The sequence below is a fragment of the Dasypus novemcinctus genome, chromosome 3 (genome assembly GCF_030445035.2).
Source record: "Dasypus novemcinctus isolate mDasNov1 chromosome 3, mDasNov1.1.hap2, whole genome shotgun sequence".
NCBI classification, from domain to species: domain Eukaryota; kingdom Metazoa; phylum Chordata; class Mammalia; order Cingulata; family Dasypodidae; genus Dasypus; species Dasypus novemcinctus.
This window is the reverse complement of record NC_080675.1, coordinates 10,225,519-10,250,168: the sequence shown is the minus strand read 5'-3', so window position 1 is coordinate 10,250,168 and position 24,650 is coordinate 10,225,519. Positions and strand designations below refer to the sequence as shown.

Sequence of the window (24,650 nt, the reverse complement as noted above, 5' to 3'; positions counted from 1 at the left end):
TTTCCTTTCCTATAAAGCACATGGTTTTTACCTAGAAAATGTGAACTTACAGCCATTCTTCCACCATTGCTTATTTTCTTTACTAATATCCTATTTGCATTTGCTGCTCTGCTCCCCTGCCTTTGTGCATTTGAAATACCTTTTCAGTTCTGTTCTGTATCTCAAGAAAATCTTTTTAAAAGATATGATAAATGGCAACTAAATCACATGTATCGTCCCAACAACGTACACAACTCAGTTTGAAGTGATGCCAATACCAGCAGTTGTGTTCAAGGTCAGCCAGGCATCGGCAATGACCACTCAACTTCAGTGCTTCCTGGATGCCTACAGTTGTACTAAGTCATACAAGACACATTCAGATTTCAGAGATGTTCAAATGGGAAAGAAAAAGAAAATGTTAGAATCAACAGGATCCATTATTTTTTTTTTTTTTAAAGATTTATTTTTATTTTTTATTTAATTCCCCTCCCCTCCCCCGGTTGTCTGTTTTCTGTGTCTTTTTGCTGCGTCTTGTTTCTTGTTTCTTTGTCCGCTTCTGTTGTCGTCAGCAGCACGGGAAGTGTGGGCGGCGCCATTCCTGGGCAGGCTGCTCCCTCCTTCGCGCTGGGCGGCTCTCCTTATGGGTGCACTCCTTGCTCGTGGGGCTCCCCTACGCGGGGGACACCCTGCGTGGCGCGGCACTCCTTGCGCGCATCAGCACTGCGCATGGGCCAGCTGCACACGGGTCAAGGAGGCCCGGGGTTTGAACTGTGGACCTCCCATGTGGTAGACGGACGCCCTAACCACTGGGCCAAAGTCCGTTTCCCAGGATCCATTATTAATAACAAGGATATATTTGGGTATTGATCCCACTTCATGCACCAAGTTGCTTCCTTTGTGGGCTGGGTGGTCCCAGAGAGCAGGGACCAGGGTTTCATGCCCTTGTCTTCTAAGCTCATTCCTCCACCCCATCTGATTGCCATCATCTCAAATAGACCAAGTCATTTTATTCTTTTCTTTTTCTTTTATCTTTTTTTTTTTTATTTGTTTTCCTTAGCGTTTCAATTCTCACTTCCTGCTTAGATCATGCTTCATCTAAGGGCTGGAATATGCTGATTGGCCAGGTCCCAGTCATTTCCCTAATGGTTAATGGGGTTTATTATTGTGTTAAATGTACATATAGTAACATTAACCCTTTTTAGTGTACATCTCCATGAGGTTCTTTTGTTCTGGGAGATTTTTTTTTTTTTTTGGCAAGGGAGTAAAAAGTTCAAGAACCAAGAAAACAAGAAAAGTACACAATTCAAGATGTGGACTGCAGGCATGCCACAGAGTGAGACACATGCATGGGGCTCCAGGTGAGATCTTTTAAAACCTTGACTCCTCCCTCTTCATAATGTTAGGGAGGGGCTCCAGCTGTTTGTTGTTCTGATTGGTTGGCCCATGTGTCAGTTACCAGGGGCCAATGGTGAAGCATTTTGAGGGTATCTGGGGCTTTCCCTTGACCCCAAATGGAATTCTTTTTCCAAATGGGATTCTCGCGGCCAGGGTCTTATGGTATCCCTCAGAAGGTATTCTTCAAAGAAAAAGGCATGAGGAGCCAGAAGGAGTACGTGCATATTAGGTTTACTTCATGCTCTTTCCCTTCCTCTGCTCTCTTTCTGCTCCTGCTCCTTTAAGCTTTCTTTATTCTCTCCACTCCTCTGTTTACATGGGAGCTGCTTATATGTTCCTACTATCAGAATATATGATTGGCTCTTACAGTGACATACTTGTCATGTTATATACACTGAGTAGCTGGCGCATGTGTCGGAGAGTTTCAAGTTCATCCCCTGGAAGCTGAGTGCAGTTATGCTGTGTCACTGCATCCTGGGTATAGCAAAGAAGTATCCAGGACACTTAGGCCATGTATTAGTCAGTCAAAGGGGTGCTGATACAAAATACCAAAAATTGGTTGGTTTTTATAAAGGGCATTTATTTGGGGTAGGAGCTTACAGATACCAGGCCATAAAGCATAAGTTACTTCCCTCACCAAAGTCTATTTTCACGTGTTGGAGCAAGATGGCTGCCGACAGCTACGAAGGCTCAGGCTTCTAGGGTTCCTCCCTTCCAGGGTCTTGCTTCTCTCTGGGTTCAAGGTTCCTTTCTTCCCAGGGCTTGCTTCTTCCTGGGCTCAGCATTCCCCTCTTCCTGATGTTGGCTTCTCTTTCCTCTGAGCCCACTTACCTGGGCTCCAGCTTAAGGCTTTAGCATCAAACTCCAATGTCAAAACTCCAACATAAAAAACGCTCAACTCGGGAAACGAATGTGGCTCAACCAATTGGGCTCCCATCCACCATGTAGGAGATCCAGGGTTTGATGCCCCAGGCCTCCTGGTGAGGGCAAGCCAGCCCCTGCAGAGTGCCAGCCCATGCAGGAATGCGGCCTGGCGCAGGAGAGCTGCCCTGCGTGGGAACGCCTCCCAGCACCTGAAAGCCTCCCCGCGCAGGAGTCCCAGCTGACGCAGAGAGCAGACACAGCAAGGTGACACAACAGGAGACACAGAGGAGAGAAAATAAGAAGACATAGCAGAATAGGGGAGCTGAGGTGGCACAAGAGAGTAATTGCCTTTCTCCCATTCTAGAAGGTCCCAGCATCGGTTCCCAGAGCCACCTAATGAGAATACAGGGAAGCGGATTTGGCTTAACTGATAGAGCATCCACCTACCACATGGGAGGTCCAGGGTTCAAACCCAGGGCCACCTGACCCATGTGGTAAGCTGGGCCACATGCAGTGCTGATGCACGCAAGGAGTGCCATGCCACGCATGGGTGTTCCTGGCATAGGGTAACCCCACGCAAAAGGAGTGCACCCCACAAGGAGAGCTGCCCCACACAAAAAGAGCGCAGCCTGCCCAGGAGTGGTGCCACACACATGGAGAGCTTATGCAGCAAGATGACACAGCAAAAAGAGACACAAATTCTTGGTGCCACTGACAAGAATGCAAGCAGACACAGAAAAGAACACACAGCGAATGGACACAGAGAGCAACAGCAGGGGTAGGGGGAAGGAGAGAGAAATAAATAAATCTAAAAAAATAATAATGAGAATATAAGCAGACACAGAAGAACACACAACAAACCAACACAGAGAGCAGACAACAGGGGGAAATGGCGGGGAGAGGGGAGAAATAGATAAAAAATAAATCTTAAAAAAGAAATAACCTCAACTCTTTCCTTTGCCATGCCCTTCATCTGTGAGTTCCCACCTACTAAGGGGTGGTGTAGGTGGGGCCCCACTGACATGGCCCTATCAAAGCTCTAATCATAACTTAATCATGCCCAGGTTCAGACCAGATTACAAACATAATCCAACATCTATTTTGGAATTCATAACCATTTCAAACTGTTATGGGCCATTCAACTATTGGACTTTAGTTACCCCTACAAATATCTTGTTCCAGGAGGCATTGATTCTCTGTGTTTCCTGACTCAGCTTGCCAAATAGGCTGGCAGAAAGACTTTGGGTTCTGGGCTTCTAGGTTCTTGGAATATGTCGCGTAAAAGAATTTAAGCACATGCCATAGGGTAGGCAAGGGAGTAAAGTATTTATTAAGAAACAAGAAAATGAGAAAAGTACACAATCCAAGACATGAACTGTGGGCATGCTGCAGAATGAGATGTGCGCTTTGAGTTTGGACAATGCATGCAGCTGTATAACCACCACAACTTCAAGATAAAGCATATTTCCATCACCTCCCCAAATTCCCTACCTCACACCACACACAAAAGAAACAATTCCAGTTTACATTTAAATAATTACATGTAAAAGGCCTAAATTTAATTTTTTTTTAAAAGAAAATGGATGGAATTTATAGGGAAAGGATTCTTAAACAAGACCCAATACTGCTAAATTTTAAAGAAAGAATGATAAAATCAGCTGGAAAAAATTAAGTGTTTATGGATGAAATGATACTATGCCTGAGATTTGCTTCCAAATAATCTAAAGGGACAAGAAAGTGATCGGGGTATGGATGAAACAAGATTGGCCATGTGTTGATGACTGGTGATGGGTACATGTGGGTTCATGATGTATTCTCTCTACTTCTGTGTAAGTCTGGAACTTTCTATAATAAAAAATGGAAAAAATGAAAGATGGGATAAAGACCATGAAAAGGCAAACTGCAGGCTTAGAAAAAATATGTGCAACGTATATAACTGATCAAAGATTAATTTCTAGAATATATAAAGAATTCCTATGCATCAATAAGAAAAAAATCCAATATAAAAATGGACATAAAACAAGCATTTCTCAAAAGAACCCATCTGAATGAAAAAAAAATCTAAATCTCATTGGCAATCAGAGAAATACAAATTAAAACTATAGCAAGATATCATTTACCTCCAGTGGATTGGAAAAAATAGAGAAGTCTGACAATACCAAGGTTAGCAAGCATGTGGAACAAGGGAACCTCTTACAAATTGCTGGTATGAATAGAAATTGTTACGACTTCTTGGGAAGACAAATGATATTGTCTCTTACAGCAGACGTGCACACCCTTAACCTAACAGTTCCACTCCTGGGCAGATACTCTAAACATTTGCGCATAAGCACCAGGGAACACATTGCAGAATGTTCATAGCACCATTAGTCCTAATAACAAGACAAAGCCTAGAAACAACCTTCACAGAAAATGGATAAAGTGTGGTGCTTTAAGAATAAGAAATAGTTCACAGCAGAGAAAGCATATAAACTAAGCTGAACATGATGATGCTAATGAACCTTAGTAAAAGTACTGAATAGAAAATGTACATCCTAGAAAACTTTGTCCAGTAGGATGCTGTATTAGTCAGGGTTCTCTAGGGAAACAGAATCAACAAAAGATATCTGTCATAGTATGCAATTTTATAAGAATCTCTCACGTGACCATGGGGATGCACAAGTCCAGGTTCCGCAGGCAGGCTGCAGCCAGGGGCTCCAGTGAAAGTCCAGTGAAGGTTCTGGATGAGTTCTGGGAGACGGTGACTGTCCAAAGATGAGCTGGGAAATTCTCTTTCAGTGCTGGAATCACTTCCCCCTTTAAGGCATTCAACTGATTGGATAAAGCGTCACTCATTGCTGATGGCAATCTCCCTGATTGATGTAATTGTAATCAGCTATCTATGATTTACCACTGCAGTAAAGTCAATGGTGACTAAAGTCCATAAATGCCCTTGTACTACAGTTAGCCCAGTGCTTGCTTGACCAAACAAATGGGCACAATTACCTGGCCGAGCTGACACAATGGCCTAACCATCAAGGATGCCATGGTTATAAAGCTCAAAAATAACTCAAATAGGGAATGGATGTGGATCCAGCAGTTGAGCACCCAGTTCCCACATGGGAGATCCTGGGTTCGGTTCCCAGTGCCTCCTAAAGAAAATGGAAACAAAAACAAAAAAAACAAAAACACAAACATGAAAACTCAGGGGAGTTGATATGGCTCATTGTTTGAGTTCCGGCTTTCCATATAAGAGGTCCTGGGTTCAATCCCTAGCCCCCAGTACCTCAAAAAGAAAAAAAAAAACCCACAATATATTGTTTAAGGATACAACAAAAAAGCAAGGGAATGAGAAGCAAATACGAGGTTGTGCTCAGGTTGGGAAGCACACAGAGGCTGCTTCAACATATTAATGTTCTAGTTCTTAAATTGAGTCACAAGTTTGCACACCTTTTATTATCCAACTTTGTAATTTACATATACTATTTTACGTAAGTCAAAAATTATCTGGTTTGTTGTGTTTAAAATAAAGTATAACGTTCCAGTGAGGAACTGACAGACATTGGGTGCCTTCACCCCTACAGCATCATTTCTGTAGGATTTTGGCTGGGAATGCATAAACCTGAATCTAATCATGCGAAGACCTCACCTACACCCAAACTGAAGATTCTGTCAGTTAACTAGCCTATATTCTTTAAAAAAAATCTCAATGCAGTGAAAGACAAAGAAAAGCTGAGAAACTGTTCTAGATAAAGGAGACAAAAAAGACTTAACACATCTATGCAGTACTTGATCCTGGAAGAAAAATAATGCTGTAATGGACATTTTTGGGACAATTGACAAAATTGGAATATGGATTAGCTTGGATAAAAGTATTGTATCAAGATCCAGTTTCCTGAATTTTATAACTTTACTCTGGTTATGTAAGAGAATATGCTTGGAAAATACACACCGAGTATTAAAGAGAAAAGGGCCTAATGTATACAACCTACTCGCAAATGGTTTGGAAAAATAAATAGTAATATGCATGTGTATGCACATATATATGCATACAGAGAGACAGCAGGAGAGAATAAAAAGCTAGATGTAGCAAAATATTAGTGAATCTGAGTAAAAGATATACAGTTCTCTATATTAATTGCAATCTTTCTGTAAATTTAAAATTATGTCAATGTAAAAAGTTTATAAGTAGATAAGTAATTAATTAGATTTAGTAGAAACAGTGGGAACAGAAGAAAGCCCAAGTGGAATTTCCATTTTCCACAGTTAATTTCAGTTCAGTAGTCTGTTCCAGGGATTTTACACAAGTCACGGTTAACTCGTAATTGTGGGCTAACCTCAACTAAATGTGTGAGGGCAGGACATTTGAGGATCTGAGGTACACCAAATATGCTTCTCCTTCTCACGCAATTAAGCACAGGCATTGGATAAAACCATTCAAATGCAGTTAATGACCTGCTTCAACTCCTATGAACCTCTTTCTCACACATGTTCACCCTAGCAGAGGTAGCTGTGACTGGATGGAAAGTTCAAAGCAAAAGCTGCTGTCTGTCCTGAGTGTCTGATCACAGAGATTACTGGTTCTCCCTGCTAGGGAAAAGATAGGAAACCGAGCCCATGTGGGTCTGAAGGCAGTAAGAGTGACAGCTCCAGATTAACATATTTGTCCTTGACATGTTGAATTGAAGCAGGCAGGGCAGAGGAAGAGCGTGGCATTGGTTGAAATATGGCAAGCTGAGCAGGACTTTTGGTTGCAAATAACAGAAGCCAAATGGAACTAGCTTAAGCAAAAAGAGAAAGTTGTTATAAAGTATGAACGATGTCTTACAAAATCCATGGTCGGAAAAGTCACTGGACATCAGGAATTGGGAAGCTATGAGGACCTCAGTAAGTCTTCACTGCTCCTCTTTGCTCTTTTCTGCTTCTATCTTCTCATCATAGGAAAACTCACGGTCAATAAACCTGCTCTAAATAAAGTAGGGATAAATAGCATGATATGTTACGTTGGAAAAAATCATTGTGAAATCATGACATTGAGAAAGTTACATGGCAGGAAGCAGATTTGGTTCAACTGATAGAACATCCGCCTACCACATGGGAGGTCTAGGGTTCAAACCCTGAGCCTTCTGACCCGTGTGGAGCTGGCCCACGCACAGTGCTGATGCGTGCAAGGAGCGCTGTGCCACACAGGGGTGTCCCCTGCAGAGGGAGCCCCACGCACAAGGAGTGCACCCCATAAGAGCCATCCCGCACGATAAAAGTGCAGCCTGCCCAGGAGTGGCACTGCACACATGGAGAACTGATGCAGCAAGATGATGCAACAAAAAAGAGACACAGATTCCCAGTGCCACTGACAAGAATGCAGTGGACACAGAAGAACACACAGTGAATGGACATAGAGAGCAGAAAATGGGGGGGAGGGGAGAGAAATAAAATTTTTTTTAAATTTTAAATTAAAAAGAGAAAGATACATCTTCATCTCTGTCACCATGAAAGAAACAATCCAATGGCAGCCCTTCTGGGTGTCCCTGACATGTACATTTTAGTCTGTAATATTGTTTTTCAGTAAAATTAATTCCAAGACTCTGTGGGAGGTAGCTCATTCCACTTCCTGGGCCAGTGAAAATCTGCATAGGCTGAGTGTGATGGAGTTGGACTCTCTACACATGCCTCTTCTGTCACTTTACTGAACCTGTGATTGGTGCTGGGGTTGGTGTATTAAGGAGACCTGAATCTCTGGACTGGCCCTATATTAGCTCAGCAGAGTTGCAGCACCTACTCTCTGGTTCATTGGACTTACCCAGGTCAGCTAACAGGGAGGTGAGAATGGTCAACCACCACACCAGGGAACCGAGAGAGTCTACAACTGCAAGCAGGAGAATCGCATCCATCAGCCATGTGGGATCTAAGCCCCCTCTCGATTTAGAGGTGGAGTGGACATCACCACCCCAGGGTCCACAGGATGGAGGAATGAAATATGTACTAGAGTGGACTTACTGGCTGGTATTCTACTATAGAACTATTGTGACTCTAGCAATGGAAGAAATTTCGTCATCAATGTGGAGATGGTGGCCACGGGAGTTTCTGAAGTCAGGGAGAGGGAGGAAGAGGTATGATATTGGGGTGTTTTCGGTACTTGGGGTTGTCCTGAATGATATGGCAGGGACAGAAGCAGGACATTATGTGTCCTGCCATAGCCCACTGAATGGACTGGGGGGAGAGTGTGGACTGAAATGTAAACTATAACCCATGTGGTGTAGCTGTGCTCCAAAATGTATGCACCGAATGTGATAATGTGCCACACCAATGAAAGAGGTTGTTGATGTGTGAAAAGTCGGGGGGGGGGGAGAGTGGGGTATATGGGAACCTCTCATATTTTTTATTGTAACATTTTGTGTGATCTATGTATCTTTTTAAAAAAAGGCAAAGAAAAATCTGCATAAGCCTGGAACATCTTGCTGATGCTGGAAAACCAAGATATTTTTGAAGATGTCATGGACAGTGCTGAGAGGACAATTGTCCCACTCACCAAGCCGTGAGAATTAGAGCATCATAAAAATAATCGTGTGTGCTGGCTGTTTTCCATCTACACCTTTAGATCCCCTCTTTACCCCACTCGGTGCAGCAGCAAGCTCCCCGGCACTCTGCTTCCAACCGGGATTAGTCAATGGGCAACAAGAATGAGGTCAAGGAATTTATTCCCCAGCCACCTTGTGTAGGATGGCGGCTGATGGGCTGGGCTCCTCAGTCAAAGTCACAGCTCCTGTCTGATGACCCTCTTCTCTCAACTTATCTCCAAGTTCTAATTGCAATTTGTTCCCTCTATGTTTGTGGACATAGGAGTGGTACAGAGTCCCCTTTTACTAACCCCAGGATATTTGATTTCCCTACACCCTGCCCACACCTTTGCCAGTACTTCTGCTCTGAAACTCTCCTCAAACAACCCATTTGGAGAGTACCATTTCCTTCTTTCTAGGACCTGACTGATAGCTTATGGCTAAATGAAATAAGCTGTGTTGGTGAAAAAGCCAGAATTCATAATGCAACCCAAAGAGAAGTGCAAATAAATTGTCTCGACAGTGCTGGCTTCCTGGCACACAGCTATCCCCTGACTTCCTTGCCAGCACAGCCCTCGTTTGTTCCAGTGTCCATCCTGCCTGTGAGAGCCAGGAACATTATCCCCAGCTCCAGGAAAACTCTGACTCATCTAAACTGGTGATGATGGCTCCATTCTTCTTACCGATGATTGGCTAAGGGGTGGCACACAGCCCAGTTCTGGGATGTGAGGGTGTCTCACGCGCACACAAATGTAGAATGGCCCAAATATGGTAGACTTGTATTCCTTGCTCGTGTAGAATGTAAAGCAGGTGAATGAGCACTTCTCCCCACTCTGACTTGAGACCCAGCCTCAGCCGCCTTCCAGAAATGGCTTCCAGGGCCGTTGTGAACTGCATCAATTCTGCAGAAAGAGAAGAAGCATGAAGGCTCATGCATAGGGCGCTTTATGAGCTGGGCCAGGAAGAGGCGCACATCACTTCTGCAAATTCCTTTGGCGGGAACCCAGTCACATGCCCACACCTCACTGCAAGGGAGCCTGGGATATGTAGTCTAGCTGTGTGCTCAGGGAGAAGAGGGAAATCGCTCAGTCCACTCCCTGCTTGGGGGGAAGCCTGCCAGGAGACCACGGCGAAGGGTTCCTCTCTGGTGAAGAGAGACGCCTTCCTCTCTCTGGGAACACTGTCATGGCTGGATTTGACAGTCTAGCCATGAGCCCAAAGAAAGCCACACACAGGGAGGCAGGGCCAAGAGGACGCCAGACCTGCAGAGCCAGAAGCCCTTAAAGTGGTGCCTGGGGCGCCCCACGCTGCAAAGATAATGAATCTCCTCAGTGTTAGGCCATTTGGAATTTGGTTTTCTATGACTTGCAGCCTATAGCGTCCAAATGAATAATAATAATTTAAAAAAACTGTATAAATGCCAGTTTTAATACAAAAGAAGAGTGACATAATTGAATATTTTAATTTGTGTTGGTTTTAAGAAGTGGGAGAATCTTAATATTTATGTTTTTTTTTTCTCCCTGCGTATCTGTGTGCTTTAAAAGCAGAGTTCTGTGCTTGTTTCAAGTGTGTGGGTGGGGAGAGTGGCCAGAACCAGGAAGCAGCCCGGTAGTCCAGAAGAAGGCCTATGGCTCTGGAAGTCACACATAATGAAAGGGCCCGGTGGAGGATCCAGATGGGTGGGCAAACACAACGACAAATTAGAAAGAGGGCCCAACAGAGTGTTAAAAGATTACAGATTTGCCCAATGTTCCTAAAGTGTGTGTGTGGGGGGGGGCGGCTAACTGCAGAATTGGTCCTCTACCTCCTAAATGGATGAAACCGCTCAACAAGCAGATTAACTATAGGGAGACATCAATAAGGCCACCTTCAGCCTCCAGGAGTGCTAGCAGATGGCAATATATTATATAACCATGAAAGGACATGGCATATAATGCTGCCCAAACAAAACGTCAGTGCCTTGTTATTCATGGCCAAAACAAATGATGCAAATGGTTGCAAGGAACTAAACCCTATAGAAAACGTGTGGGCTTAAAATAAATTATTTGGTGGTGGTGGTGTTGTAACAATTGGAATTTAAGTGCCTGCTGGCTCAGAACTGTAATGAGCAACCGGGTCCTTAGCCTAACCAAGAATCAAGTTGTCAGAACCTGCAGCTCTGGCTGGTTCAGATCTATAGGCCACAAAGCAGTTGACCAGAGAGAGGCTGTTCTTCCTTTTCTCTCAGTCCCAGTTCCAGAGTGTCAGGGAAGAGATTGTCTGGCCGTCAAAACCTATGGCCACAGAGCCACATCAGCTTGTGGCACTGTGACCTTTCTCCCGTGGCCGTGAGGATTGAGGATGGGTGGATCCTTAGGAGAGTTCTGGGTCAACAGTCCCAGCGAGCTAGCCGGCGAGGCAGAGGCAGGGCAGGAGGAGGGATACGGCAGGCGAGTCTCCAATGGGCACAAGGAGCTGGGCGCAATATTCCAGGACAGTATCTGGAGGAGGGTCAGGTGGGCAGGCTGCCACCATATCATGTTAGCCAGGGCTATGAGGACACCAGGGACTCAATTCGTCCCAGAGACAAAGCTGATTGCACTCTGATTCCAGACTCCTTATCTGTAGGGTTGCCAGATTTAGCAAATAAAAATAAAGGATGCCCAGTTTTAGTTGAATTCCAGATCAGAAGTGAATAACTTTTTAACATTAGTATGTCTCATGCAATATTTGAGACATACTTACACTCAAAAAATGATTTATTTATCTGAAATTTACATTTCACTGGGCATCCTATATTTTATCTGGCAATCATATATGTGAGCCAGTAGCCAGACTTAAAAAGCCAGTTCATTATGTAAAAATGTATTTACTGAATTGAGGTGGGTACGTGAAATTGAGGTGGGTTAACTTAATCTTCCCTTCAAAACCTAATTCTTCCCCAGTCCTCTCCACATTCGATGGCATGGCTGTCATTGTGGTTGCTCTAGCCTCACTCTCTTCACTCCATCAGCCAGACCATCAGCACATTCTATTAATTCATCATCCAAAATGTATAAGTCCATCTCTTTCTCTTTGTATCTATGGCAACCATCTTGGCCCAGCCCCAGCCATCATCTTCTTGGACTAGCTGTAACTAGTTCCTGCTGTTGCCTCCTTCCAATCCATTCTCCACGAAATAGCCCAAGAGATCTTGATAGAATAGAATCCAGATCATGTGAAAGTCCTTTAAAATGTTTAAAACCCTTCATTATCTTCTGTTGCTCTTAGAATTAGTCTGAACCCCTCAACATGGCCCACCAACCCTGAAAATATGACTTGGCTTCCTCATTTCTGGCCCAGTCCCAGCTGACCTCCAGCCATTTGGAATTTTCTTCCCATTCTCAGACATCCTGAAAATTGTACCACTTCAGGTATAATTCCATTCTACCTTTCTGATAAATTCAATGTATTCTTGGGTACAATTCAGTGAGACACATGAAAGGGGCTCAAATGCTTGTGGACTGGGAAGCAGATGTGGCTCAAGTGATGGGGCTTCCGCCTGCCATATGGGAGGGCCTGGGTTCAATCCCAGGGGCCTCCTGTGAAAAAGAAGAAGAGAAAGCATGCCTGTGTGGCAAGCCAAGTGCCCACATGGTGATCCAAGCACCTGCACAAGTGAGTCATGCAGCAAGATGATGATGTGGCAGAAGAAGGACGATGGGGAAAGTCAGGGTGGGGTGAAGCTGAGCCAGGAACTGAGGTAGCACTGCTAATGGGAAACCTCACTCCACATCAGAGGTCCCCAGAATCAAATCCTGGAGAATCCTAGAGGAGAAAAAAAGAGAAGACAAAAAAAAAAAAAAAAAAGAAACAGATACACAAGATTACACAGCGAATGGACACAGACAGCAAAAACAGCAGGGCAGGGGGAGGGGAAGGAAAGTGGGAAATAAATAAATAAATCTTTTAAAAAAATGGTTGTCAGTCGATGATTTAATTTAGACCATTCTGATGTGTTTGAAAGGCTCCATTTTGAACATCACAGTTTTAAAATCTTACTCCAACAAGGACCTCTAAATTTGGAAGTTTTTTTTGGTGAAATCACTGTGTAAACACAGATCTCAATTTTTCCCTTTGATTCTCCAGGGAGTTTTGATATAGTTATTTCTGATGAATCCCCATGGGAGTGCATGGGAGGGTGAATTGTGGAGAGACTGCATAGAAAGCACAGCTCAGTGAACTCTGTCAGGAAATATTTTTCATTTCTGATTCCCAAGGTAAACTGATATTTCACCTTGTCTGCTGAAACCAGTTTTTAAAACCTAAGACAGAGACTTGCACATAGAATGTTCTTGTTAGCATGTGGCAGAATGGAAGGGGCAGCATAGAAAGGGGGGGAAAACCCACGATTTAAATTTAAAAGTGAAAGTACTATAAGATCTATTAATAAATGGTTTATTTAATGCCTTTATACAATTGCAGTAACACCCTAACACCATCTCTACAAAATAAAAGACATTAAAATTTTTAATTTTGGGAAACGGACTTTGGCCCAGTGGTTAGGGCGTCCGTCTACCATATGGGAGGTCCGCGGTTCAAACCCCGGGCCTCCTCGACCTGTGTGGAGCTGGCCAAGCGCAGTGCTGATGCGCGCAAGGAGTGCCGTGCCATGCAAGGGTGTCCCCCGCGTGGGGGAGCCCCCACGCGCAAGGAGTGCGCCCGTGAGGAAAGCCGCCCAGCGTGAAAAGAAAGTGCAGCCTGCCCAGGAATGGCGCCGCCCACACTTCCTGTGCCGCTGACGACAGCAGAAGCGGACAAAGAAACAAAAGCAGACAAAGAAACAAGACACAACAAATAGACACCAAGAACAGACAACCAGGGGAGGGGGGGAAATTAAATAAATAAATAAATAAATAAATAAATTTTTAATTTTGTTAAATTTTACTATGTGTCTAGCTAAAGCATTTTCAAGAGAACAAAATTACTTTCAAAATAAGCAGTAGTTTTAAGCTTTATTTGAACTTAAAGGAACACTGTTGACCTAGCATGTTTGGGCTTAGACATTTCACATCACACTAATGCACCAAGTCTGGCCTTTTTTTCTTTTATAGGATGATTCTGAGATTCCATTTACTGAAGAGGATTATCGAAGAAGAAAACACCATCCAAATTTTCTGGACCACATAAATGCTGAAAAAATGGTTCTCAAATATGGAAAAAATGTAAGTCTGGAGTCACAGAATATTTAGGGTAAGAAAAGCTGTTTTGGAGGCAGGAGGAATGGCTTCTTTCTCTCATCTATAGTTACTCAACTCTGGTCCAGGTGATCATCTCACTCTTGTCTTGAGGCTGTCTGCCTTTCAGGGATGGTGCCACATGCTTTACCCCCCCCCTCCCCCACCCAGGACTCTGAGCATTGTCAAGAGGCACTGCACGCATGTCAGCGCTTAGGCTCTGGTCTAGCTTGCTGGATTGAAAGCCCTGTGTCGGGTGCCCAGCAGGTGCCAGACCCCCGCTCCCCACAGTGTCCATAGTCCAAAGAGTCGCTTGGCCCAGAAGAGTTAAGTTAGTTGGAGGTGGGATGGAGAAGAAGAGAGCCATATTTTCCTGATTCTCAGAATCTACCTTACTTCTTTCTTACAACTCTTCTGGAAAGTGCATGTCCACCTTGTCTTAGAAATGAGGAGAACAGGCAAGTGGCAGTCACTTGCTCAAGGTCACATAAGTAGGATTTATTGAGTGCTGTCCCAGCACCATCTCAGCATTGTTGGACCTAATTCTGACAACCACAGTGCAGTATCCATACCCATTTCACAGATGTGGATACTCTGGGAAAGAGAGATGCAGTAGACAGTGGATTTCTGGTGGTTGTTTACCTAACTCCAGACCCCATCATTATTTCACAAGAGTTTGTCTTGACACATCCCTGGTCACTGATTACCAAGACATACCTACCTATAACTGGAAAGTTCATATAAAGAATAATAGCTATTAGCTTTCTGTTTCAGCAATATTTATCATTTTGGCATGTGTCTATTATAAAATGATTTGTTTCTCTTTTATTTGAATACATTATGAAAAAGGCCTGGTAATGAATAAGTGTAACAGCTAATAATTATTGTGGTCCTCTGTGCTAAATGTTTTACTTCTGGTATCTCATGTAATCTCGTGTCTCTTGTATATAATCCTCAAAACTCTCGTAAGTGGGTACTATTATTGTCACCACCCTTTTACAGATGGGGGGTCAGAAGCACAGAGATGTTAAGTAGCTTGCCCACAGTTGATCAGTGATAGAGCCTGGACTTGAACCTGGGGAGGCTAACTTAGGAGCCTGTGCTCTGAACCACTGCCCTGTACTTCCTCTGAAGGGGCAGTGTCTATCATAGGTCACAAAGGGAATGTTTGGCAGCCACATGCGGCTCACTCATGCAGGCGTTGGTTCCGTGCCTGCTACCTGCCAGGCCTGTGTTAGGTTCTGAGATGCTGCTGGAAGTACATGCCCAGTCCCTGTCTTCAGGAAACAGGCAGCTGCCAAGAAAGACAGATGTTTCACAATCTGTTACCCAATCAATGACACAGAATGATATTAATAGTGATGACTGAGAAGGAAAAGTTCACGATGCGCTGGAAGTAAACATTAGAAAGACCTGATGGCATGTGGAGTGAGACACTGGGGAAGGGACATATAAGCTGAGGCTAAGAAAGGCTAGAAACTGGGCAGACACCCACTCCAGGCAGAGGAAACAGAGTTGGGAGCTTCCTGGTTCAGGAAGGTGCTTAGGACCTAGAGAACAGCAAAGCTGGCAGAGTGGTTGGCAGGCATGTGTATGTTTGGACAGGAACCCCAAGAGAGGTCAAAGGGCGGGGCAAGGCTCCTAAGAGTGACCCTTGCCTACCTTATTCAATAGCCCCCAGAGCTATCTCCCCTGTCCCCAAGGAGCCCCGGTCCTGCTGGGCTGGCAGATGTGGACAGCAACTCTGATGTGACAAAAGGTCATGGGTACCTGGAGGAAGGAAAATGAAGGGTCAGGGCAGAGTGGGGAAGGGTTCCTAGATACACACTTGACCCTGGTAACATTTTGTTCAGTGACTACATGGCTTGTGTGACCCTTGAGCTTTGTTGCCTAAGAAATGGCAGTTCCCCAGATGGAAAAGTGTTGCAGGAACCTGTATGAATGTGGAAGCGAAAAGGAAAACATAAAACACACAACACAACAGGGCTCAGGGGACCATCATCTCCAAAGAAATGAGGCCATTTATTTTTTATTAAACTGCTCTTTTATATCTTTTTGCTGACCTACTTAATACATTCTCCTTATCCAACTCTGCCAATGATTGTTACTCCCACTTCCTCTCCTTCCTGCTCTTGGACACAGAACAGGAGTTAGGAGGATGCTGAGTTCCTTTTAATCTCAAGTACACCCTCTTCCATTGTCTGGATCATCACTCTTTGTGCCCTTTTCCCAGATGATGACCGTGCCTTAGCCAAGGCCACAGCATTCTCACAAGTCCCCCTTTTTTATTTAATCAAGTGACTGTGCCTGTCTTAGGTTGCTTTCCTCTGTAAGTCTTACCCATCATTGACTACCAGCCGAGCTATGATTATTTTAGGGGCACTTTTGTGTCAATCTGGCCTGGATCAGTTGAAAGGGCTGTATTTGTGCTTATAACCACCTTTTTATGCAGTTGTACCTAATAATGAGACCCACAAATAATAGTAGGAGTCCTCCAATCATTGCCAGAGATGAAGCCTGGATCAATTTATCACTCCTCCAAAGAAATGGGCTAATAGCATTTAAATTGGATGATAATTTGTCCCAAAAATCCATAGATTGAGTATTTAGCATATTTTGTGACATGTCTAATGCCTGTTTGTGCAACTGTAAAATATCAAGAGTTAAGTTATGCTTATATCCCAACAAATGATTCCGAATTTCTGACCAATTGTAATGGCTATTATTAAAAATCAATGGTGTGATACAAAAGTTAGACTCATTCTAATCACATTTAAGATTTTGTCTCAGTTGTAAATAATATACAATATCTCCAAACTGAATTATAAAATTTTCTAAATCATTAACATGATTACTCAATTCTTTTTTTTTAAATATTTATTTATTATTATTATTATTTTAATTACATTAAAAAAAACATATGAGGTCCCATTCAACCCCACTGCCCCCACCCCCCACTCCCCCCACAGCAACACTCTCTCCCATCATCGTGATACATCCATTGCACCTGGTAAGTTCATCTCTGAGCATCACTGCACCCCATAGTCAATGGTCCACATCATAGCCCAGACTCTCTCACGTTCCATCCAGTGGGCCCTGGGGGGATCTACAGTGTCCCGTAATTGTCCGTGAAGCACTATCCAGGACAACTCCACGTCCCGAAAACGCCTCCACATCTCATCTCTTCCTCCCGTTCCCCACACCCAGCAGCCCCCATGGCTACCGTTCCCACACCCATTCCACATTTTCTCTGTGGACATTGGATTGGTTGTGTCCATTGCACACCTATGTCAAGTGAGGGCTTAGATTCCACATGGGTACTGGATGCACTCTTCCCGCTTCTAGTTGTAGACACTCTAGGCTCCATGTTGTGGTGGTTGACCTTCTTCAACTCCATGTTAGCTGAGTGGAGTAAGTCCAATAAGTCAAAGTGTAGGAGCTGAAGTCTGTTGAGGCTCTGGGCCTGGGTGTCATATTATCAGTCCAGAGATTCAAATCCCCTACATATATCTTAAACTCAGCACCAACTACAATTCCAATAAAGTAGCATGCAAGACTTATGAAAAGAGATCCCCTCTGAGTCCATTTCCATCACGCAGAAACACCAGCTCCAAAGAAGGGCCATCTGTCATGGCAGTGAACCCCTTCTGCCATGACCATAGAACCCGTGGGTCTCTTTATCCCTCAAAAGAACCAATACCTGGGGTTGTATCTACCTTATCTGTCTCTTAGACTCTGTTCAGTTGTACATAGGGGTATTCCTTCTGACAACCTCCAGACTCTTTTTTAGAGACTCACAGCCTTATAATCTCATTTCTCCTTTCCATTTCCCCCTTACATTAGGTCAAACCGCTTCCCGAAGTCATGTTATTATATGTAGACAGGTATATTCTGCTGTTCCGCATTGAATCTTTAATTCAAGGTCATTTTCTAGTTGCTTCTTCAGCTGGTATGTGGTAGTGATCCCTCGGTGCCAGGGAGGCTCATCCCCGGGTGTCGTGTCCCACGCTGGGGGGAATGCATCACATCTACACGCTGAGTTTGGCTGTGAGAGTGGCCACATTTGAGTAACATGAAGGCTGTCAGGAGGAAACCCCCAGGCACAATGCTACTCTAGGCCTTGTTCTTATTGCAGGTGCATAGGCTCAAAAGTGTAGCCATTAGTATCAAGAGCCCACTGTTGGGCCCTCCTTCCTTCCTGGTTCTTGCCGTTGCACCTGGAGGATTGCCGCTGCTCTCCCAGGGCCCACAACAGTGACCCCCCGGCCAGGAGCCCAGTGCCCCCCCAGCTGTTGTTTTTAATTGTTTCCACTATGAGTATATATAGACATTACCATATACCCTGGGCATATGCCCTGTATAACTCCCTGTCAACCATATATATCCTGTCAATAACATCCCATATCAGTATTCCTCCACTGCCATTGTTGAACCACTCTGTGATCCAAAACTTCCCGTAAAGTGAATCCCAACATAATGTCAGCTTCAGAAGAGCCTTAGATCACCAAAATTCATATATACAATATACAGTATTTCCCCAGATCCACCATAAAACCTTTTCCCTTCCACAGCAATAATCTTTTAACTTATTCATATCCTATTTCCTGAAACTGATGTACAGATTCCGAAACTATAGTTTTCAAACAAGGTAACATTTGTGCTTACTATGTGGTCCATACTTTAGGTTGTACAGTTTTCTAAATTTTTTAGTTATCCTCTGTTTTGTCTTATGGTTTTCATTATTAGTCTGTCGTCCCCTATATGTTTTTGGTGTAATATTAGCTGTTTTATATTCATCCTTGTGTACTCTCACATAACTCCTCTTTTGCCCCCTTATTTACCTTTGTTCTATCCATTGCACGTCCATTTTCCCCTCCCCTTAGGGCCCACAACGCCTGCCAATCTAATGCCCTGGGAGCCGTCCTTTCTCACGAGAGATACAGTTCTCTCTATTCGACGGCATTAGTCTTCCCCAGGATATGGGTCCACCCCACCCAATGGCAGAACCCACCTTGGCAAAATGAGCCTTCAGCTATTCCCTCTGGAGTCCGTCCCGCATCAGACCATACCCCCTGAGCGTCCTAACCAGGTGACCCTCCTACTTATACTTTGATACGTTTTACTCAACATTTAGTTCTCAACGAACTTCTGGCACTCTCCCATGTTGTATGTTGCCCCTCCCTCCCACCTATTTCTTGGAGCATATTACCCCTCTTCCCATCCCCAGCCCCCCTCAAACCCAGAAAACCCCACCCGAAGGTAACCCCTTGCCCCCATTTTGTCCCTTCTTTGTGCTCATACTTACCCCCAGCTCATCACAGATTCCACCCCTACAGACATTAACTCACATCCTTCCTCCACCCCCCGATTTCCAGTAAGCCACTTTTCCAGACTCTAGCTCTCTGAGGCAGTTAACTTATTTCATATCATTGAGGTCATATAGTATTTGTCCTTCAATGCCTGGGTTGCTTCACTTAACATAAGATTCTCAAGGTTCATCCATGTTATCACGTGCGATTGTAGTGTATTGGTTCTTACAGCTGAGTAGTATTCCATTGTGTGTATATACCACATTTTATTGATCCACTCATCTGTTGATGGACTTTTGGATTGATTCCAACTTTTGGCGATGGTGAACAATGCTGCTATGAACATTGGTGTACATATATCGGTTTGTGTCCTTGTTTTCAGATCTGATGGGTATATACCCAGCAGTGGTATTGCTGGGTCATATGGCAAATCTATGGATAATTTTTTGAGAAACTGCCAAACTGTCCTCCAGAATGGTTGGATCCTTCTGCATTCCCACCAGCAATGGATGAGTGTTCCCCTTTCTTCACATCCTCTCCAGCATTTGTATTCTACTGTTTTTTTCATGGCTGCCAATCTTATGGGAGTAAGATGGTATCTCATTGTAGTTTTGATTTGCATTTCCCTGATAGCTAGGGATTTGGAGCATTTTTTCATGTGCTTTTTAGCCATTTGTATTTCTTCTTTGGAGAAGTGTCTGTTTAAATCTTTTTCCCATTTTTTAAATGGGTTGTTTACCTTTTTGTTTTCGAGATATATGAGTTCTTTATATATGCAAGTTATAAGTCTCTTATCAGATATATGGTTGCCAAATATTTTCTCCCATTGTGTGGGTTCCCTTTTTACTTTCTTGACAAACTCCTTTGAGGTGCAGAAGGCTTTAATTTTGAGGTAGTCCCATTTATCTATTTGTTCTTTTGCTGCTCATGCTTTTGGTGTGATATTCATGAAGCCATTTCCTACTACAAGGTCCTGTAGATGTTTCCCTACACTGCTTTCTAAGGTCTTTATGGTCTTGGCTCTTATATTTAGGTCTTTGATCCATCTTGAGTTGATCTTTGTATAAGGTGTGAGATGGTAATCCTCTTTCATTCTTCTACATATGGCTATCCAGTTCTCCAGGCACCATTTGTTGAATAGGCCATTCTCTCCCAGTTGAGAGGGTTTGGTGGCTTTATCGAATATTATATGGCTATATACATGAGGTTCTATATCTGAACTTTCAATTCGATTCCATTGGTCTGTGTGTCTCTCCTTATGCCAGTACCATGCTGTTTTCACTACTGTAGCTTTGTAGTATGTTTTGAAGTCAGGAAGTGTGATTCCTTCTATTTCGTTTTTCTTTTTCAATATGTCTTTGGCTATTCGGGGCCTCTTTTTATTCCAAATAAATTTCATAGTTAGTTTTTCTAGTTCCTTAAAGAAGGCTGTGTTGATTTTTATTGGGATTGCATTGAATGTGTAGATCAGTTTTGGTAGGATAGACATCTTAATAATATTCAGTCTTCCTATCCATGAACAGGGAATATTCTTCCATTTATTTAGGTCTTCTTTGATTTCCTTGAACAATCTTGTATAGTTCTCGATGTATAAGTTTTTTACCTCTTTAGTTAAATTTATTCCTAAGTATTTGATTTTTTTATTTACTATTGTGAATGGTATTTGTTTCTTGATTTCCTCCTGATCTTGCTCATTATTGGTGTACAGAAATGCTACTGATTTTTGCGCATTGATCTTGTAACCTGCGACTTTGCTAAACTCATTTATGAGTTCTAGGAGCTTTGTTGTAGATCTCTCAGGGTTTTCTATATATAGGATCATGTCATCTGCAAATAATGAAATTTTGACTTCTTCCCTTCCAATTTGAATGCCTTTTATATCTGGTTCTTGTCTCAGTGCTCGAGCCAGTACTTCCAAGACAATGTTAAATAGGAGCGGAGACAATGGGCATCCTTGTCTTGTTCCTGATTTTAGAGGGAAGGATTTCAGGATTTCGCCATTGTAAACAATGTTGGCTTTAGGTTTTTCATATATACTCTTTATCATGTTCAAAAAGTTTCCTTGTATTCCGATCTTTTGGAGTGTTTTTATCAGGAAGGGGTGCTGTATTTTGTCAAATGCCTTTTCTGCATCTATAGATATAATCATGTGGTTTTTTTCTCTCAGTCTGTTTATATGGTGTATTACATTGATTGATTTTCTTATGTTGAACCATCCTTGCATACCTGGGATAAATCCCACTTGGTCATGGTGTATAATTCGTTTAATGTGTTGTTGAATACGATTAGCAAGTATTTTGTTAAGTATTTTTGCGTCTAGGTTCATTAGAGAAATTGGTCTGTAATTTTCCTTTCTTGTGGTGTCTTTGTTTGGCTTTGGTACTAGGGTAATGTTGGCATCATAGAAGGAATTAGGCAGTGTTCCTTCTGTTTCGATTTTTTGGAATAGTTTCAACAGGATTGGTGTTAGTTCTTTCCGGAATGTTTTGTAGAATTCACCTGTGAAGCCGTCTGGCCCTGGGCTCTTCTTAGTTGGGAGATTTTTAATGACTGATTCTATCTCTTTGCTTGTGATTGGTTTGTTAAGATCATTAATTTCTTCTTTCGTCAGTATGGGCTGCTTATGTATTTCTAGGAATTTGTCCATTTCCTCTAAATTGTCATTTTTGTTGGAATATAGTTTTTCAAAGTATCCTCTTATGGTAGTCTTTATTTCTGTGGGGTCAGTGGTGATATCACCTTTCTCATTTCTTATTTTGTGTATTTGCATCTTTTCTCTTTTTTTCTTTGTTAGTCTCGCTAAAGGTTTGTCAATTTTGTTGATCTTCTCAAAAAACCAGCTCTTGGTCTTGTTTATTTTTTCAAGTGCTTTCTTATTTTCTATTTCATTTAGTTCTGCTCTTATCTTTATTATTTCCTTCCTTCTTCTTCCTGTTGGGTTACTTTGTTGTTGTTTTTCTAATTCCTTCAAATGTGCAGTTAATTCTTCAATTTCTGCTCTTTCTTCTTTTTTGATATATGAATTTATGGCTATAAATTTCCCTCTCAGTACCGCTTTTGCTGCATCCCATAAATTTTGGTATGTTGTGTTATCATTATCATTTGTTTCAAGGTAGTCATTGATTTCTTTTGAGATTTCCTCTTTGACCCACTGTTTTTCTAAGAGTGTGCTGTTTAATTTCCAAATTGTCATGTGAAGTCTGGGTCTCTGTCCCTTGCAAATTTCCAGCTTGACTCCACTGTGGTCAGAGATATTGTTTTGTATGATTTTGATCTTTCTGAATTCATTAAGCCTTTCTTTGTGGCCTAGCATATGGTCAATCTTGGAGAATGTTCCATGTGCGCTTGAGAAAAATGTATATCCTGCTGTGTTTGGGTGTAATGATCTATATATGTCTATTAGATCCAGCTCTTCTAATATACTGTTCAAATGTTTTGTTTCTTTAGTGATTCTCTTTTGAGATGTTCTGTCCAGAGTTGATAGTGGTGTATTAAAATCCCCCACTATAATTGTAGATGCATCTATTCTTTCACTTCGTTTTTCCAGCGTTTGCCTCACATATTTAGAGGCGCCCTTGTTAGGAGCATAAATATTTATGATAATTCGATCTTCTTGACAAATTGTCCCTTTCACTAAAATATAGTATCCTTCTTTGTCTCTCACAATTGTTTCGCATTTAAAGTCTATTTTGTCTGATATTAATATAGCTACTCCTGCCTTTTTTTGGTTGTTGTTTGCTTGTATGATTGTTTTCCAGCCCTTCACTTTCAACCTCCATGAGTCTCTGGGTCTAAGATGTGTCTCTTGTAGGCAGCATATAGATGGGTCGTATTTTCTTATCCAGTGTCCCAGTCTGAATCTTTTGATAGGTGAGTTTAATCCGTTGACATTCAGTGTTATTAAGTTTAGAGAGTTATTTATGGTAGCCATATTTTGGTTGGATTTGTGTTTGTTATATTTTGTTTGTATTATTTTATTTTCCCCTTCTATTTTTGTCTTTCTTGTTGCTTTTACACTCTCCTCCATCTCTGACTGTCCTGTTTTTTCCTTTCTTCCTGCAGAATTCCCTTAAGAATTTCTTGAAGGGGAGGTTTCTTGTTGATATACTCTTTCAGTTTCCGTTTATCTGTGAATATTTTGAACTCTCCATCATTTTTGAATGCTAGTTTAGCTGGATAGAGTATTCTTGGTTGGAGATTTTTTTCCTTTAGTACCTTGACTATATCATACCACTGCCTTCTTGCCTCCATCGTTTCAGATGAGAAATCAGCACTTAATCTTATGGAGTTTCCCTTGTATGTGATGGTTTTCTTTTCTCTTGCTGCTTTTAGAATTTTTTCTTTGTCTTGAGCATTGGATAATTTGACAAGTATATGTCTTGGGGTGGGCCTGTTGGGGTTTATGACCAGTGGAGTGCGCTGTGCTTCTTGGATATGTACATCTGTCTCTTTCAGTAGATTTGGGAAGTTTTCATTCATTATTTCCTGCAACACTCCTTCTGACCCCTTTCCCTTCTCTTCTCCTTCTGGAATGCCTATAATACGTATGTTTGAGCGTTTTGCGTTATCATTCAGGTCCCTAAGTCCTATCTGGATTTTTTCTACCTTTTTATTGACCACTTCTACTATCTGTTTGATTTCCAATGCACTGTCTTCCACATCACTAATTCTCTGCTCTGCCTCTTCTAGTCTGCTGATATTTGCTGCAAGTGTATTTTTGATTTCTTGAATTGTGGTGTTCATTTCCATCATATCTGTTATTTTTTTGCGCATGTCTGCAATTTCCCCTCCAAGTGTTGTCTTCACGCTGTTAACCTCTTTCATTACTTCATCAAATTTGTCGGTGATAAGTGTTCTGAGATCTTTCATTGCTTGTGCGAAGTCCTGCCCCCCTTCCTGATTTTCAGTTTGTTGATTGGATTCAGCCATGTTTTCCTGATTACTGGTTTGGTTTGTAGATTTTTGTTGCTGTCTTGTCAACATTTTTTCTTGACGGGTTTAATCAGTTCCTTAGCTTCTTTGTCTAGTCTTGGAGATTAATTAGTTGTTGTTATTGCGTAAGTGTTATATCTTCTCTTTGTCACTTTGTTCTTCTTATTCCAATTTCTTATTGCTAGTTAAGCTCAGTTTAAAGGAAAGTATTAGTGCTGGGGAAAGTCAATTGTGTAAGGAAGGAAAAAGTGTGAAGTAGTATTGGTGGTATATGTTTACAAAGCAACAATATGAGTTCTGGGAGGATGGAGGTTAGATCATGTAAATTGTGTAGAGTTATAGTAGTAGGAAAGTACCTATAATGAGGTAGACGACTGAATATGGGAGGAATGTGGTACGTACTAAGAGGCTATTGTTTTCGTGAGAGAGGGAAAGAGAAA

General features: G+C 42.4%; 1 protein-coding gene across 1 annotated transcript in view; it reads left to right on the top strand.

Annotated features, from left to right (window-relative positions):
* The window catches only part of AK7 (adenylate kinase 7), a 133,519-nt gene that overhangs the window by 33,436 nt on the left and 75,433 nt on the right, over nucleotides 1-24,650 (top strand). The window contains exon 5 of the mRNA XM_058291966.2: nucleotides 13,847-13,957. Coding sequence (XP_058147949.1) covers nucleotides 13,847-13,957 — 111 coding nt within the window. The remainder of the gene's footprint in view (nucleotides 1-13,846; nucleotides 13,958-24,650) is intronic.